Source organism: Microdochium trichocladiopsis (assembly GCF_020744255.1).
Source record: "Microdochium trichocladiopsis strain MPI-CAGE-CH-0230 chromosome Unknown B0I36scaffold_14, whole genome shotgun sequence".
Lineage (NCBI taxonomy): Eukaryota > Fungi > Ascomycota > Sordariomycetes > Xylariales > Microdochiaceae > Microdochium > Microdochium trichocladiopsis.
The window spans coordinates 321,774-338,392 of NW_025763557.1; the positions used below are offsets into that span (position 1 = coordinate 321,774).

At 54.2% G+C, this 16,619-nt stretch overlaps 7 protein-coding genes across 7 annotated transcripts; 3 read left to right on the forward strand and 4 right to left on the reverse strand.

The window, feature by feature from the left end:
* Positions 1-3,043: 3,043 nt before the first annotated feature.
* On the forward strand, positions 3,044-4,822 carry B0I36DRAFT_51649 (uncharacterized protein). Its single transcript, XM_046162983.1, has 2 exons — positions 3,044-4,333; positions 4,421-4,822. The coding sequence occupies exons 1-2, from the start codon at positions 3,292-3,294 to the stop codon at positions 4,633-4,635; spliced, it is 1,257 nt and encodes a 418-aa protein (XP_046004778.1). The 5' UTR covers positions 3,044-3,291; the 3' UTR covers positions 4,636-4,822.
* A 1,644-nt stretch (positions 4,823-6,466) lies between these two features.
* B0I36DRAFT_339521 (uncharacterized protein) lies at positions 6,467-7,085 on the reverse strand (the record flags this gene model as incomplete). Its single annotated transcript, XM_046155885.1, has 3 exons — positions 6,467-6,494; positions 6,547-6,911; positions 6,968-7,085. Coding segments are annotated over 2 exons (186 nt in total), but the record flags the coding sequence as incomplete, so codon positions are not given.
* Positions 7,086-7,720: 635 nt separating this feature from the next.
* Positions 7,721-8,383, reverse strand: B0I36DRAFT_398941 (uncharacterized protein; the record flags this gene model as incomplete). The annotated part of the gene is made up of 1 exon (XM_046161629.1): positions 7,721-8,383. One exon carries the CDS (start codon positions 8,381-8,383, stop codon positions 7,721-7,723), a length of 663 nt encoding a protein of 220 aa, XP_046004780.1.
* Positions 8,384-9,362: 979 nt separating this feature from the next.
* B0I36DRAFT_355917 (uncharacterized protein) lies at positions 9,363-10,414 on the reverse strand (the record flags this gene model as incomplete). Its single annotated transcript, XM_046157498.1, has 3 exons — positions 9,363-9,781; positions 9,859-10,133; positions 10,341-10,414. 3 exons carry the CDS (start codon positions 10,412-10,414, stop codon positions 9,363-9,365), a joined length of 768 nt encoding a protein of 255 aa, XP_046004781.1.
* A 1,093-nt stretch (positions 10,415-11,507) lies between these two features.
* Positions 11,508-12,290, forward strand: B0I36DRAFT_339522 (uncharacterized protein). The gene has a single exon (XM_046155886.1). It carries the CDS (start codon positions 11,531-11,533, stop codon positions 12,275-12,277), a length of 747 nt encoding a protein of 248 aa, XP_046004782.1. The 5' UTR covers positions 11,508-11,530; the 3' UTR covers positions 12,278-12,290.
* Positions 12,291-13,309: 1,019 nt separating this feature from the next.
* Positions 13,310-14,763, forward strand: B0I36DRAFT_339524 (uncharacterized protein). Its single transcript, XM_046155887.1, has one exon. The coding sequence runs from the start codon at positions 13,510-13,512 to the stop codon at positions 14,551-14,553; it is 1,044 nt and encodes a 347-aa protein (XP_046004783.1). The 5' UTR covers positions 13,310-13,509; the 3' UTR covers positions 14,554-14,763.
* A 386-nt stretch (positions 14,764-15,149) lies between these two features.
* On the reverse strand, positions 15,150-16,157 carry B0I36DRAFT_256468 (beta-lactamase-like protein; the record flags this gene model as incomplete). The annotated part of the gene is made up of 2 exons (XM_046150943.1): positions 15,150-15,571; positions 15,662-16,157. 2 exons carry the CDS (start codon positions 16,155-16,157, stop codon positions 15,150-15,152), a joined length of 918 nt encoding a protein of 305 aa, XP_046004784.1.
* Positions 16,158-16,619: the final 462 nt, after the last annotated feature.

The window sequence follows — 16,619 nt, forward strand, 5'->3', positions numbered from 1 at the left end:
GGGCTAGTAAGTTGCTTCTGGATTAGGAAAGAACCATTTCACATGACTCTTTCATACCAAAAAAAACAACCAGAAACGAAAACCCTTAAAGCATGAACTCTCTTGTTCCTCCCACTACTTGATCAGGCTGGTTCTACGTCTCCCATGTGGACTGAAATGTCAGTCGAGCTTTCGATGACAGCCAGGCACGAGCTCCACTGACCCCCGAGGATAATAGTCTCACTCAAATGTAGAGACCGTAGAGTGGAATGCGATTACGCTATTCCGATAAGATAAGCTTTAGAAACATGTACTCTACGGAATCGAAGGGGTTTCAGATTAAGAAGCATAACATCTTGCCCGTATGGTATCGGTAATGACCTTGGGGATATACTAAGATTAAGACTCACTAGAGAAGGGAAGTTCTTGTGAAAGTTCCATCCGTTATTAGCTGAACAACAAAGCGCTTCGACACCTCACGGGCGATCTGGATGTCAACTTCCTGATCTGTATCCCGAAGAAATATGCGATAACGACAATAGGCCTCTTCCCTATCTTCGTCATCGAATCGTCGCATGGGCATATATTAATCACCAAGCATCAGCGTGCTGCGACTCCACTCTTCGCGTGAGTACGAGGGCCATTTCCCATTATATATGGTGAGCCGCCGCGTGTATTATGTCGGTTTGGAGTCGAGGAACTTCAAGAAGCTCTTGAGACGGCGCAGTGTGCCAAGAATGCAGAACTGGCGCGCTAGTATATGAAAAAAAAAATGATAAGCATGAAACCTACATGTCAAGCGAAATGTGCGCAGATCCCTTGTGGGCAATAGCTCTGCGACCATGCAACGAATCTCTGACGGCATACGATCCATGTGCACTGAGTACAATGTGCTCAAGGTGTGTGACAGGAAAATAGCGAACAATGCTGAATGGAAAGGTCTATTTATAGTGTCCCCGGTGGTCCGACATGTCTGATGAGTGTGGTGTTTGGGGATTGCAGAAACAATGTAGAGAGTGCTGAGCAGTGCCAGTGGTTGAGCAAGCGAACAAATATACTAAGTTATGGTTGCTGCTGGAGGAGCGAGCAGTGTGTACATATTCATGCCCATGCTATGGATGCATTCTTTGGCTTGGCTCACCATTAGCAATATCTCAATCAAGCTTTCTCGTCGGCCTCTCTTTGAGGTAGGGCTAATTGTGTTCAGCAAACATCTGAACAATTCATGCCCGCACAAAAAGTGCCCAAAAAAGCGAGCATTCATGGGTCTGCCGTTGGAGCAAGATCAGGGAGGGGGCATTGCGTTTTGTGCGAGCGACAGCAGGGATTTGTCATCAGTCATTGTACAGTTTGAGTTGGGCTTCCGTTACCTACTCGAACGTTACTTTGACAGACCGTTACGCTGCTGGGGCATAACGGAGGGATTTTATGCACGATTGCGATTTATGCAGTCGTGGCTGGGCGGACGAATCCGGCTGGGAGCTGGTAAGAGTGGGGCGGGCCTCAGGTACCCACTGAGCACCCTGCACCCATTGGAAAATACAGTTACAGGGTACTTGGGTGCCCGCGCGCTGCCTAACCTAGCGCACGTTTACTTACTTAAAATAGGCGCTTAGGTACGGAGGTGCCTTGCAAAAGTCTTCGCCTAGCGCGACCGTGCCGTCTTGGCTGCCAGCTGAGTGCCAGAGTTGCTCCAAAGTCGCTTCGATCTGGCCCTAGCAACGAACTTGCTTTTTAGGGTTTTTGGTGAGCTTTCCAGGGGGTATAAAGTTTGGAACTGATAGAGAGGTACTGTGCCTCTACTTGACCAAAGCTCCTGTCAGCTGGTAGACAAAGGCGCGCTAGGCGAAGACTTTTGCAAGGCACCTCCGTACGTGCCTAGGCTACGCTAGTCTTTGTCCCAACCGCTCGCCCGCTTCCTCTCCTAGGACCCTGGTCGTCCGCAATGTCCTCTCTGGCTTTGATTTCGATCGGGATACACCCCTCGGAACGAAAGAGCTTGTTCTGGAAACACTTAAAGTGAGTGCACACCCGAGCGGTCATAGGGTCGCCAGATTTTGTCGGAAACAAAGATGAATGCATGTAGGAGGATCGTTTATGCGGACCTTCTTGATTCGTGCGCGACAAAGCACTCCAGTGCTGAGTGAACAGTAGCGGGTGCACCTGTAAACAGTGACTTTCAGGCCTCAGTCGATGCGCCTAATGGAGGAGCTGCACGGCTAAGCAGATACAGCCGCCACGCACGTGGCGCTGAACGTGCGGCGTCTTGCACTGTCTGGCAGATAGATGGCAGGGCACCAAACGACAGGGGAGGGTGTGTGCAGCTAGAGCCTAAGTACATCTCCTGGAGCAGGAACACCTGCTCCACCACTTTCTTCCCTCACCCTGACAATTAGCTGTGCGTTCCCACTCCTCCCCGGTAGAAACGAAGAGTCTGTCCGGGATTTTCTGTCCTCGAGCGCACTTCACCCCGGCAGAATGGAGTACCATGTCAAGGAGTTTTATTGCGTAACAAATGCGGCACAGTGTCCTGCCCTGAAATAGCCGTGCCGAATGAGAATGCGACAATCTTGCACAGCCCACTGCGAAATGCCTTGGCTGCTGGGCGATTTGCCCTGAACCAGCGGTCAGCCTGAGCGGGCATTATGAGCAGCTGTCCTTGGATGACTCATGGCCAACGCTGTTACGGCTAGAAAGACCAGGCCCAATATGCAGGATCCAGGATGGACTGCTCGGCCTGCTCTACGAGTAAGTATGCGACAGAAGGTCGTTGAAGTACAGACAATCCGAATTGTTACGCGCAGGTGAGCCGACATCAACCCCGCAAGATGCAGCTGGCAAGTTCAGCAGCCCCTCCCAGAATTTAGATCGACAGCCTGCTCGTCCTGACGGCTGGAAACCATTTCAGTCGCTGCACACCTCAACAGATTTCACCCAGCCACGACACAATGAGTGAGGACAAACCGCCGCCGCTCTTGCGCATACCTGCAGAAATGCTACAGGGAATAGTCTCATTTCTTGGCTATCGTACAATGTAGCGCGGGTGTGCGCGCGCCTGCGCGGTTGCGCGGAAGAAGTCAGCAAGAGACTCTATGGCACTATGGTCAAGCATCGGACGTCAGGCTCCTATGCAGCCCTCTACTTTGAGGAGCAGAAAATTTTATGTCGCAGCCCTGGCAACATCGCGACGTCGATCGACCAGATTACCCTAGACGTGTATCCCGGCCTGTGGTTCGAATACAAGATCCTCGATGGCGATCCGGACGGGTTTTTGATATCTCTACGGCGGTATCCCCACCAATCCGATGTTGAATGGAAAGAAGCTATGGCTGTAGCACTGCTGCGGAATGGAAGATTGACGAAGCCAAACACTACCTTAAACAGGTAGAATCCACCTCCCTCGACCGCATCATTGTAGCTGCAGCCAACTTTTGTGCACACGACTGCTTCAACGCAGCTATGGACCAACTTGGATGGTGGCTGCCCGAACAAGTCATTGACAAACTCTGCTACAGCATCATCCACCATACAAACGAGGATTTTCTGGAACTTGTTGTCGAAAGGCTCGAATCAGCACACGGTGTCCTCCTGGCGCAAGCTCATCAATCAAAGAAGCCGCGGATGGTAGGACAAATACTGCGTCATATGAGAAGCGACCAGAAAATACCCCAATGGGTGGCAGACGAGTTGCTCAGGGATCCAGATTACGAAGCCTTTCATGACCAAATTAGAAGACAACGTCAACACGACTGCTGCGAGATGCGATTAGAGCCGTCTGAGCTGAGCGATATGGTGCAAGGGGTCGTCCGAGCCCAGAAGCTTAGCGCCAGTAACTCCACTCGTCTTGCCAACTTCATGGCAGCACAGAGCCTCAAATTCAACCAGGCTGAATCGTTTTCCTATGCCCGCTGGCTTGAAGCTGGCCAGGAACACTTTCGCGATGAGCCCGACTTACAGTCAATGGTCGGTCTTGCGACCGCTCTCGATTATCTCGTCAGCTCAAATACACCAGCTCTTGTTGGCATATCTTCGCCACAAATCGATTTCGCATGGCCCCTGATCAGAGAGGCGCTCAATAGCGAGCTATGCAACCTCAAAGTCAGCAGAATACCGAGCGGTGACTTGCTTGTCGACCTCTCTCGGACGACGACTTCCAATACTGATTCCGATATTTTGTACGGCCTACAAGTAGTACCGTCTGGAGGCTCACGGGAACAGACTGCCCCTGTTCTCCACGAACAAGGGGTATTTACACGAAACTGGAGCCTGAACATGAAGTCGAAAATAGACGAACAGTTGCTCGAGCCGGAAGATATCGTCTCATCGCTCGGCGATCATAGTGTCAATGTTGATGGTACGTTTCAGGTTGAGGGTGGCTTTCCACTGCGCTGATATTTCCCCGCGCTCCGGATCAGTATTAACCTCGGCAGTATCCCAGCAGAAACCATGTCCGAGAACCAGTTCAATATCATTTTGGCCTTTTCCACCCCCTTCCCCCTCAATGTCGCCGCGCCTGACTTGGAGGTTGACGACAGAGGTGACGCCGTTCACCCACCAGCAGCCTGGACTGTGCAACAAGTGGCCAAGGCCATCGATGCTGCATTGGTCGAAGAACAGGTCGTGCATGACACGGGGCAACAGTCGAAGATGAAGTGAGAAAGTTGATTGATGTACAGAGGCGGTTCACATGAATGTGAATCTCGGGGCAGTCTTTGCAGCCCTGGCTAACGTCCTTGGGCCAGGCCATCTTGTGGTCATCGGGGCTGAATATGGGATCGAATCACGAGGGAAAGTGGGGTCCTGAATACCAGCACTGCTACCTTCAGAGTTTGGGGATCAAAATGGAACGTTGTAGTCCGAGGCAGGACAAGTGGAATGGATGTTGTTGAAGCATGTTGGGATCGAGCTGGACGCCATAGCCAGCAGGAGGAACTCGTTCGTTGGCGTTACCAACAAGCAGTTTTCATCCCAGGGGAAAGAAACAAGCTCATGGTTAGACGTTCATGTCAAGCATGTTGACCATTTGAAAGCTACCATCCTTCGCAAAAAGAGCTGGGGAATCCAGTCAGGGCTGTTCTTGAGCAGGTGGCTGCCCTCGACAATAAGGGCAACGGCATGACCACCTGGATCATATGGGAGTGGTGCGGGGCAACGCCAGGACTGACAACGGAGTCCATGCGGCCCTCTGTTAGAGGTCCAAGACCATTGAAATGTAGGATCACAAAGGTAGCCGTACCGTGAGACGCGATAGCCAATGTATCAGAGGTACCCTTGATGGCAATAGACCTGAAAGTGATTACGGGAATGTATTTGGGATGTTACTGTGTATGGTAGAGTGAACGCACTTTCGTGTTGCACGCCATCAATTGCCACAATGAACAATAGTACCAGAAGACACATCCACATGCTCTGAGGATTCCATGCTAGTCTTCACGCAAGCTGGCCCGGCTGTCACGGTTGAGCCCGTAGAAGCTGGTACTTTGTTGGGGCTGGTAAGTCGCAGATATCAGCTGACTTACCAACCCCGAGCCGCGTCAGTCCGGACCAGTGAACGCTCCTCACTTTATCTGTCACGCCCCTGAGATCCCTTTCTTGAGCGACAAATCACCGCTGTGGAACGACAAGAAGCCTGCCTCCTCGGATGGAACTATAAAAGCTATACCTAAACTCATAGGCCAAGTACTCTATTCTTGGGGAAAAGCCAAATAAGTGGTTTTACAATCGGGTTAGGAGCGAAACCTTCGCTAACACCCCACCACTCCTACAAATTAACGGCCAGCTCACATCCTCCTCAAGAGGAAATGCTGCAAAACCGCCTCGAACTTCTACGAATAACTCAGGCGACCAAAGAGCCGCTAAGAAACTGCTGCAAGGCTTTGAGAACACAATCTCAGGCGATCACTGCCAAAAGCTCGAGGCCCCAATTACTCAACAAGAAATACGGGATGTTTAGACGCTCGGAACTGGGCAAATCCCCCGGAATTGACGGGCGCCCAGCGGAACTATACCAAGCCCAGTAGTATGGATGGACTGTCCAGGTAGAAAACCTTGAGTTCGAAGGCGCGCTGGCGCTGCTGTGCGTGGGATGGACGACTGGGTGACTGGCTGGACGAATGAAGACATGTCGTGGACCACGGCGGACGACAATGACGAGACCCGCAGCAATTCACTTGGGGTGGCACCTAGTGGACTGGTCTGAACTTTCTCATTGCTAACAATACTTCTTGCTGGTCATAAAAAGACAATAGATAGGACCACTTCACTTAAACCAATTAGCCAGCACTTCGCCTTTCCATAAGCAGGCGCAGTTCTGGTCGATGGCGATGCCGCAAGGCGGGGGACATGCACAACGCAGCCTTGCGGTGTGCCGGTGGTTGTGCCTAGATATGCCGTGCCGGTCGAGGATCAGAGACTGCTGCAACGCGTGCGCGGGGCTCTGGAGACCTCTTGTGGCGCCAGCTCCTTCTGTCAACCCCTGAAGAGGTTCCACTCCGTCCCATGCCCAATGCCGCTCCTGCGCGGCTTGGCTTCCCAACGAGCGGAGAGATGGAGTCAAAATCCTCCCAGAGGAGGTCACTCGGTTGCAAGGACTGCCACGCCAGGTCTCTGATTCCGGCAGAGTCATGCTTGATGACTTCCATTTCGAGGTTTGGTCTGTCAGCCGATAACGACACGCGGTCAATTACGAACTGGTGTTCTTGTCGATGCATCTCGCCGACAAGTTGCCCAATGTCCGCGTCGGTTTGTCGGTCCCAATTCACGGAACGGAAGGCAGATCCTTGGCCAAACCGTTGGAGGGCCCGCGAAGCAGCTGCAACAATGAACGAGGGAAGAGGGACGGGATTACATCTGCTGCTTCTGTCTTCACTTAACAACAACCACTCCACGCTTCGCGAAATAAACGTGAAACAAGGCAAAATCGTCCACTACGACTCCATGAATCTGCCCAACGAAGACGTCAAGGCTGTGCGTCGAGATCGAGTTGTACGCTGGTGAAGATCTTGAGTACGAGACGATGAGATCTCTTTGTACCATAATAGGAGCGAGTCCCCGAGTCCATACAGGGCCTTCTGCAGGTCTGCAACCATTGTGGGATCCTCTCCGTCCCTGAGAAACCCCAGATCGACGTACCCGTCTGGCAGTCGGCAACAACCGGTCCTGTTTCCTTGTTTATGAGGCTGCCCAGGAACGCGCTGGTGACGTCGTACTGCCTGACATCCAGGTCGTCTCTCGTGGCAATTGCCATCATGATGCGGAATGACTTCGCCGCCAGCGTGGCTGCGTATGTTTCGTTCCTGAGATCCTTCTCAATGTCTTCTCGCACGCTAATGCGTGCCTTGCACCTCGTGATGTAGCCGTCTTTGTCCAGTTTGTAGATGGACACCCATTTCAGGGGCAAAACCTGCCTTCTACCAACTCGGCTTCGGTCAATGAGTCGCCATGTTCCCCTTGCGAGTAGGTCACGGACCTCTCGTCGCTCTCGTCTGATCGCTTCAAGGAACAGGCCCTTCATTGGGTGGTTGAGAGCCTCTCGGTAATTGCTGGGTGGTCGTTTGGCGTGCTCTGAATGGACGCGATCAGTCGCTGTCGTCATGGCAGCTTTGATGACGGAGAAGCAGGTTTCCAGCTGCAAATTGTCGGTAGGCTGGTCCTCCTCTTCTGCCGTCGGAATGTCTTTCACCACGAAGTGCGTGGGCGCCCTTGTTCTAGTGCCGTCCTCTCTGCTTGCCGTCGGTCAGCTTCAATCCTCTTCGCTAAGCGCTGGGCTTGTCGGGCGCTTTTTCGTGAGGGCGTCGCCATATCCGTCGGGACTTTCGCAATGATAGTTCGCGTCTGATTCCAGTCGCCCCGTGAGGTTTGGGGGTGCAAAATCATGGGCGAACTTTCCGTCTGATAGTTCGCTGCTGATGTGAGGCACCCCGTCGGTCACTTCATGGCTGTTTTCTGGGGTGGTTGTTCCACTGGGACAATCACACCTTGGGTTGGTGGGTGTTCTGGTGCCACTGCTATTATGCAGTCGTCGATTCTGTCGTTGCTGTGTACCGGGACCTCGACAGTGGCGCGGCCATTCAGCAGGTTGTCGTGGTCTGATAGGTTGCCGATGATGTTGCTGTCGATTATTTGTTCTGGCTGTGAGAGGTGGTTGCGCGCAGGCCGGCGGAGTCGGGCCTGTCACCTTATCTCGCTCATCATCTCTTCCGCTGTAGTCAGATATTTTGACTGTCCCTGTACCAGTCGAGGTAGGGCTCAAGACGTCTCTCGAGGCTACTCGGTGCTGGTCAGGCTCTGGCGTAGGTTCAGGGGTGAGGAGTCTGAGGTTGCTGTCGAAGGCCAATTGCTCGTTGTACCCCAGGATGTTCGCCATTTCTTCAGTGACCTGCTCCTCCATTGGAAAGTCCAGCATTTTGATGGTGTCGATTATCTGCTCCGGGATCCGATCCGTGAGGGGCTCTTGGTCCCGTTCCGGGTCATACACCGTGCTCTCGTCGAAGGTGATTTTCCCTTGTCGTGATGACGTCGTTTTGGGACGGAATCCATATCCTGCAGATGTAAGACGCCTTGTAGCCGGCGAGGTATCCGATGCGAGCCCGGGAGCCCAGCTTGAAGGCTGTTCCGCCGGCCTTGGCCTTGGGATTGAGTGCGTAGGCTTTGCAGCCATATGCGTAAATCCCGCTCCAGTCTGGCCTTGTATTAACGTCTGGTGATGCCGCGTTCCTTGGAACATACCAGCGGTCATTGCCCTTCAGCCAGTCGTCGAGAATCCGCTGTGGCGGCTCCCCATTGCGACTCTGCTGCGGCGATCGATTGTGTAGGTATGCTGCGGCACCCATGACTTCTGGCCAGAGGTCCTCAGACATCGTCGTGAGCACCCCGATTGATCGTTCAGTCGCTCCATTAGGCTCCCTCGTTGTTGTTTGTGTCGTCTCTAGGACGATTCCTTCATCCAGACAATAGGCCTCGAGCCTGGTGAGATTCCAGTGGAAGCTCTCCTTCACCAAAGAGCCCTCTTAGTCCAAACGGACGCGGCAAATCGACAGTCCATATTGCCTCTTGATCATGACCTCAAACTCGACAAACGTGTCGAGTGAGGCAACCGTCGATTGAAGGGTGAAGCGAAACAAGTACCCGCTGTACTCATCCTTGATTACGAGCGCGAAGCACGTGACCGTCATTTTTGATGTCGGCATCGATGCCAAGTCAATATGTATTCAGGACCCTGTGTTTGACTTGGTGTGTGATGGCATCCTTGATATCACCTACTTGGCCTTCGCCAATGAGCAGGTGTCATAGTTTACCTTGGGTAACCCCTTGATCTTGACTCCCCGGGCTTACCCGATGAGATGTTCAAGAGCATCTGCTCCAAGGTGGCCCGCCCGGCGGTGTCAGATCTCTGCAGAGTCGGCTCTGGGCGGGCGAGGGTCACTCGAGATTCTACGAGCCTTCTGGCGAGGTTGGGCATCTCCTGTTTGGAACGCAGAGAACACAAACGCACGGGATTCGGGCAACAGCACGTAGCGAGCAACAGGCTTGTATTGGAGTACCCAGAGGCTGTCCTTCCTCATGAAGTTTCCAACCACCTGACTATCTTCAATCGACGTTCCGACTCGAATGGAGTCATCAACAGCACAAGTCGAGACTCCTCCCTGCTTGAGTTTTGCCTCTGACACGAGGTTTGTATGAAAATCTGCGACGTATGCGACGTTCTTGAGTATCAAGGGGCGGATGCGCCTTCCTCTTTCATCATGGATAACATCTTGGAGGTGGATATCGCAGAATCCCTTGATGTCAAAGCTGGATGCGCCTGCGAGGACCACGCGATTCTCCGCCGCTGTTCTGTGTGACCCCAGAGCGGCAAGGGATTTGTCGTTCGCGATTTACTGGCTCGCACAGGGCTCGCGATCACCGTCGTCGCGTAGGGTTGAACGAGTGGAGGGTCAGCTTCTGATCCGTCCTCGTCACATGGTCTGAACGCATAGAACGCTGTCTCGGAGACCCAACTCGTGTTCTTCTTCTTGTCGTTGTTTTCCTCGGCCTTCTTCTGTGGCGGTTTCTTGGCTTTCATATCCCTGATGCTGCTCTGGAGGTCGTCCCAGCGAGGGTCCTTCAATGCTTCTTTGGTCGCCGCGACGCTTTGCTTGTGACCTGTGCCTCCTCTAATTGAGTAGGGATGCCCTTAATCGCCACCCATGCGCGTTTGCAGTATTACGGAGGGTGACTGTGTCGCTCAAGTGGCAGGTCACAGAAGCAGTCATATTTCTCGGCATTTGGCATAGTCGTGGCATGTGCGTAGCCTGCGTTCGCCTTCGCGCCGGTGCGTCTGATTTCCTGGATGAACTCGATTCCGACCTTTTTCAGCTGACTTCTGTGCTTCTGCCTTCTTGACGCCATTGCCGTCATCGGTCGTCGTTCCCTTCTTTCCCAGGTTGAGTGCCATCAGCTGGCTCGTTGCTGTAGCCCTCGCCGCGAAATGTCCTTGCCGATAACGACGAGAACCTATGGCTGGTAGACTTTGGGGGCGATTGTACAAATGGATGGGTTGACGAAGCCCTGAAGTCAACCCAAACCGGGGGCCGGCAAGCACTGAGAAGGATCAGGAATTGGTTTGAAGAGCTGATCGCAGGGCAATACATAGCGATCGCCGGCGACGGGCTGCGAGGCGAAGGACTGCGAGGCTGAACACTGCCTCTAGCCTCAGCACTGCCGCCGACGTCACTCGAGACCGGCCCTCCGCTACTACCGACCGGGGCATTCATACGGAAGCTCTCCGGTACAAAGTCGTCTAGATCGCCCTTTGGTCCTGCATGGGGAAAATGGAGTCCTGCTTGCAGGCAGGGGTCTGCTCGCGATTTGGAGACCCTGAGACTTCCCAATGAGGGACTTGATGGAAGCACATCGTGTTTTCCCTGATCGTGAAGATTGTCTTTAGAGCACTCGAGGTCTACTCTTCATGTTCTGAGCGTGCCGATGGCAGGCACGAGCACTTCGCAAATCTGTGCCCCTTCCTTCTCTACCAAGTGCCGAATGTGGGGCTCCACCTCTTGGGCGATTGCTCCCTGAGGCACCAATGCCTCGCGCTAGCTCTGGAGAAGCACCTGCCTCGTCACTTTGACTTTCACTTCTACACCATCACCACCAATGTGATACTTTTGACAGCGGGAGCCAGCCCGCGATGAACGACAGATCAAGGCCCAGCCCCGCCACCAAAGCCTGCCTGGCATGCCGGGAGAAACACCTGAAATGCGGCGGCCAGTCGCCAGTGTGCCAGCGATGTCGGGAGGGGGGCCTCATCTGCACATACGTCGAGTCGCGACGAGGGCGTCGTGCTGCCCCAACACGACCCGCCGCAGCAACGATGACGCCCACTGTCACAGCACAGTCTCCGTTCCCAGTAGGCTTTGACCTCTCGGGCCAGCTCGATCTCAGGGGACAAGCCCTGGCGGTCCCTGGCGCCATGATGCCGCAGGCAGCCAGACCGCAACAGCCAGCGGTCGCCAGCAACAGGGATACAGCGTCGACCGAGGAGCGCAAGCTGATCGGGCTGTACTACCGCATGATCCACCCTGCTCATCCGTTCCTCCTTCCGCAGGCCAGATACAACCAGGACGAGGGCGTCTTCCCACGGCATCTCAAGCACGCGATGTGCTTCGTCGCCAGCCACCATGCGACTATGAGCGCCACCGAGAAGCAGCGATTCAGTGATGCGAGCAACGCCATCTTTGCGCCAGGTGTTCCCCAGGACGCCTACAAGGTCCAGACACTCGTTTTGCTAACTCTCGCAGCGTATGCCCGTTTCGAGCGAGAGCAAGGAGCCCAGGCGCTCAACGCTGCCATCAGTACTGCCTATGAGATTGGCCTCGACTCCGACACTTATGGCCAGGATCATGACCCGTTACTCCGTGAGAGCTGGCGAAGGACCTGGTGGGAGCTGTACACGGTGACGGGCCTCATTTCGCTCGTCAGCGGCACTCATACCCGACTAAGTCAGCCAGAACGCAGAGAGCTACCGGGCGACTGCAACGCCTACAACGCATCAACGCCGTCGTCCACACCTCACATGGATGTTCGTGACATGAGGCGGCGCTTCCGAGCCGAGGAAGCTGCGGCTTGTTCCTCTTTTGCATACAAGGTCGAGGCTATGCGAATTCTGTCAATGGTACTGGACACCCCTATTAACAGCAAAACGACAGCTCTTCAGCAGGGTCACAGGCTGCTGAAGCAGCTGTTGCAAGTTTCCTCTTGTCACTTCCAGACGATAAGCGTGAGGCACTCAAGGCGGACGGCGAGGTCGACGAGGTGATGAGCTGCGCTCTCATGATTATCCATCTTGCCAGCATCTGCGTCCATCTGCCACTTTCACCGCTTGCGTACGCAGGTGACTTTCGGACAGTCTGTGGCAACCATCTCGGCCAGGCGGCCACTGTGTCGCCCAAATCACACCAGGTTGCGGCAATCAAGTCGGCAAACGCAATTGCGCGACTCTTGACAGTCCACGGGGGCAACCTCGCCACTTTGTCGCCATGTTTCTCCTGCGCCCTGGCTTTCTCGTCTGCCGTTCTGCTTGCAGCGTACTCACTTGACGCAAGAGATGAAAGACCACCAATCCTGGAGGAGAACCTCAACCTGGAGCTGAGCGCTCTCAGATCACTCGGACAGATCTGGCCCGTTGCGGTTGTGATCCGAGGTCAGATTGCGCAGTTCGCCAGAGATGTTATCGGCACTTCTCAGGACAGAGACACAACTAGTACTGGCAGCCTCGAGCAACTTACACCGCCCTTAGACGATCAGTGGCTTCGGGATCTACTTGGGGATGTCGACATGCTGCCAGACTCGCCGGACTTCGACATCGTTATGCCATGAGTCTCGCCACCACGAATCATTGCACCCTGTCCCTTCGGAATCAGACGTCAGTGGACGGACCAGCGTCCACCTTAGTTTGCCAGAGAAATGTGAGCAACATGTTATGACTCAACCTCAGAAAGAACTAGCGTCGGAGGCAAACAGAAGAGGGGCCGTTGCCGGCACCATCCGGGCTAAGCCGGGCGACGAATGAAGCAGACAGCGACATCCGTCGCACGCAAGGCAGAAACTCGTGCTGAAGGGGCTCTGACATCGGTCATAGCGTTGACTAACACTGACAGCCCTCAACGGCGCATTTGACAGAGCTGATACCTTCGTACCGCACTGGGCGGCGCCGGACTCCGGGGACCCACTTCGGTGAATCGGCGACTTCGGCACTCGCGACCAGGTCCGGAAACCCACCCATTCCCGGCGATTGATAGCGAAGAAGCGGCATGTCGAGGCAGCCAGTGACTCATATGCCAATCGGAGGAGCCCGTGCACATGGTCGTAGAGTGCCTGGCTCCTATAAAACTGCACGACCACACACGGTCTTGGCCATGGCTGCACCTATCATCATCCTCAAATCGCCTGCCACTCCGGATTCGCGCTGCATAATCGCCTGGATCATCATCATCTGCACTTTTAACATTATTGAGAGATCGCTTCGCTTTTAGTCCACTAGGGGCAATCATGTTACACCCCACAGCAGCAACCCTTTTATCCGGCGCCGTCTTCGGCAGCGGGCTGACTCTATCAGGCGTTGCGAGCCCGCGAATCATGAAAGACCAGTTCGCTCTCCACGACTTTCACATGCTAGCAACATTCCTGACTGCCTCCGCGGCGAGCACCCTCATCATCGCGACACACAACTACGCAACGACAGACCCCAAAAAGAACATTTCAGCGAGACCACCAAAAGCGCTTGGCTGGCTTGGCAGCTTCAAGTACGATGGTAATATTATTGGGGGCGCAATGATTGGGTTGGGAATGAGCATGACAGGTGCTTGCCCTGGCACAGTCCTTGTACAAGCAGTAGCTGGCTCAGGAAAAGGCAGAGTCCTGGCGGCAAGTGCTTTTCTTGCGGGCGCTGTGTGGGCGCGATGGGGACCTTCCGTGGTAACGGCACCACAGATTCAGGCGGAAGATTCACCACCTGCAACCGTAATGACAACAACGGGCTGGTCTGTGTCAGGGGTGATTCTTTGGTACGAATTGGCCATCGCGGCTGCCCTCGCTTCGATACTCGCGCTCAAGTTGCACGGGCACAGTGCCGCGATGCACCCCGTCGCCAGCGGCATGCTCATCGGCTCCGGGCAACTGGCGTCCGTCACTTTGAGCCGAAGTTCTGTGGGCGTAAGCAGCGTATACCCAGACTGCGGCAGCATGCTGTGGAACCTATACAGAACGGAGAAGGGTCAGGAGAAGAGAACACTACTAGCGCTGCCAAACAGCCTGGTCTTTGCTTGTGGGTTGATGGCAGGGTCTTGGCTCGCCTTGCGCATGTTTCCGGCAGCGCGCATCGCCATGACTGCTACTGCAATGGCTGGCACTGAGCCGTCGTTGCTGACGACGGTGGTTGGCGGATTTGTGCTCGTCTTTGGGGCTCGTTTAGCCGGTGGTTGCACGAGCGGGCATGGCATTAGCGGTATGGCCACTATGGGATTGAGCTCATTCGTCACGGTGTTTTCAATGTTTGGCACTGCGTTATTGTCAACCTACTTTATGTCTTGGTAGTAGACTACCGAGGTCTGACGGCGCATGGAAGTCTTTCTGGCTGTTGAGGGAATGTCGACGAAAGTATTGCCCTTGAGTTGTTGCTTGCTGAAGCTTGGTGAGAATTAGGGAACCCGTGAGATACAACCACGTTTATAAAACTATAAGCCAACCGCCAATATTCACAACATCTTTCAGTCTTTCTTACTAGCATTGCCGTTTGTTCAGAGTCCCCTTCACAAGGTTATGGTCTCCCAATCAAGAACTTCTTGGCGTCAGAGCGCGATTCTCGCTGAATGCCTTGTGTTCTGAACGAACTATACCTTGAAGAAGTGGAAGTACCTACGTGGCGAGTCAGAATAGGCGTCTTTGTGCACGCTGTTCGCCAGGGAAGGCAACCTGGGCGTTTCGAGCTGCACCTCATACCAAGTCGAGTCACAGCATAAATAGGTCACAAAAGAACACCGACGAACTCGATTTGTTGTTGACGAAGAAGAACTGCCTTGATCGAGAATGACTATGAAGAAAGCTATCCACGGAAGTACTACTCCCACCACCTCAAGCTACCGTCTAAGACAAACACCGGGCGTATGTACTACCGGTACTGGCGAAAGTCCTCACGCCACCATGCCTTGCGGCAAACTCACAACCTTGTCGCCGTCCTTCTCGAAGCCATGCAACCTCCCACCACATATACTGACACGCAGCGCCTGGTCAATCAATCTCGGCGCCGACAGCTTACTGTCCCGTGTCGAGCGCATCTGTGTGAACTCCTCCCTGCTCACGCCGTCGCGCAGGTGTTTGTTGTGCTGTCTGTGCTCGTCGACGGTGGCCCATGGGCGTGGGGCCCTTCCGCTGTCTTCTGGGCTGTTGGACGAGGGAGGGTAGTCGTGGCCGACCCAGATCTTGGTCTCGCCGGGAAGGGAGAGGAGCTTGTTCCGGCACGAGTCGTAGATTGCGGGTGCGCTGCCTCCCGGGAAGTCGGCGCGTGCGGAGCCGACGTCGGGTTGGAAGATTGAGTCGCCCACGAAGACGTTGTCTAATGATGGGTTTTGTCAGTCCGGCATCATGTCCGGGGTTTCCCGGCGAAAAGTCAATCGTATCATGGATTATTGGAGGAAGAACTCACTGCCAACGTGGTAGCCCATGTGGTCTGGTGTATGTCCAGGCAAATGAACTGCGCGAGCTGAGAGGCCGCCGATGGCAAACTCCTCGTCGTCGTTCCAGAGCTTGTCAAACACGCCTGCATACTCTTGTTTCGACATTCCGTACTTTGCGGCAAAGGTGCTCTGGACTTGTTTGATCCGCTCTCCGATACAGATCGGCGGCTTGACTGACCCCGCTCCGTCTACGGCCTGAGGCTCGGACAGTTTATTCTGCAGGTAGCTCGCGGCGGTGAGGTGGTCTGCGTGGGCGTGAGTTTCGAGGATGAGTGTGACGTTGAGATTCTTCTCGGCAATAATACTGAGTAGGGCATCGGCAGAGCGTGTGGAGATTGCTGCGGTCGTGGAGTCGTAGTCTAGGACGCTGTCGATGATTGCGGCTGAGCGGGTGCTTGGGTCTGAGACAATGTACTGCCATGTGCATGTCACAGGCTCGAAGACTGCGGTAACTACTGGTTCCATATTGTTTGGCTGTATCGGTGGTGTACTTTGCTGGGTTTGTGGAAGTAGCTGGTCTTTGGGCGAGATCTAAGAAGGTGAAAATGGTTGAAGTGGCTGAAACGATTATCTGGGGGTCAACGCAAGTATTATGTCTCGAACAGGACGTCCTTCGGCAGCCATCTAAATATACGAGCTAATCATTGCTGTGAATGTTAGCGGCACGCGTCAAGACAGAGTTTGTAGTGCAATGTCATGCGTGCCAAGGGCTTGCGTCTAAGTCACCACCGGGGATTTTCCCATCACTGGTCCGACGCTCACATTGCGGCGATCACATCGCCGACTTGGTCAGAGACAAGCATGATCACAACTTCAAGGCCGCACGAGCTGAAAACCGGACGGCGCCTATGCTTCACGTCACATGCTCTGGGGATAATAATCGCAAACACCAACTGCGAGTCGCTGCCGTCCGGGGACCCACTGTGG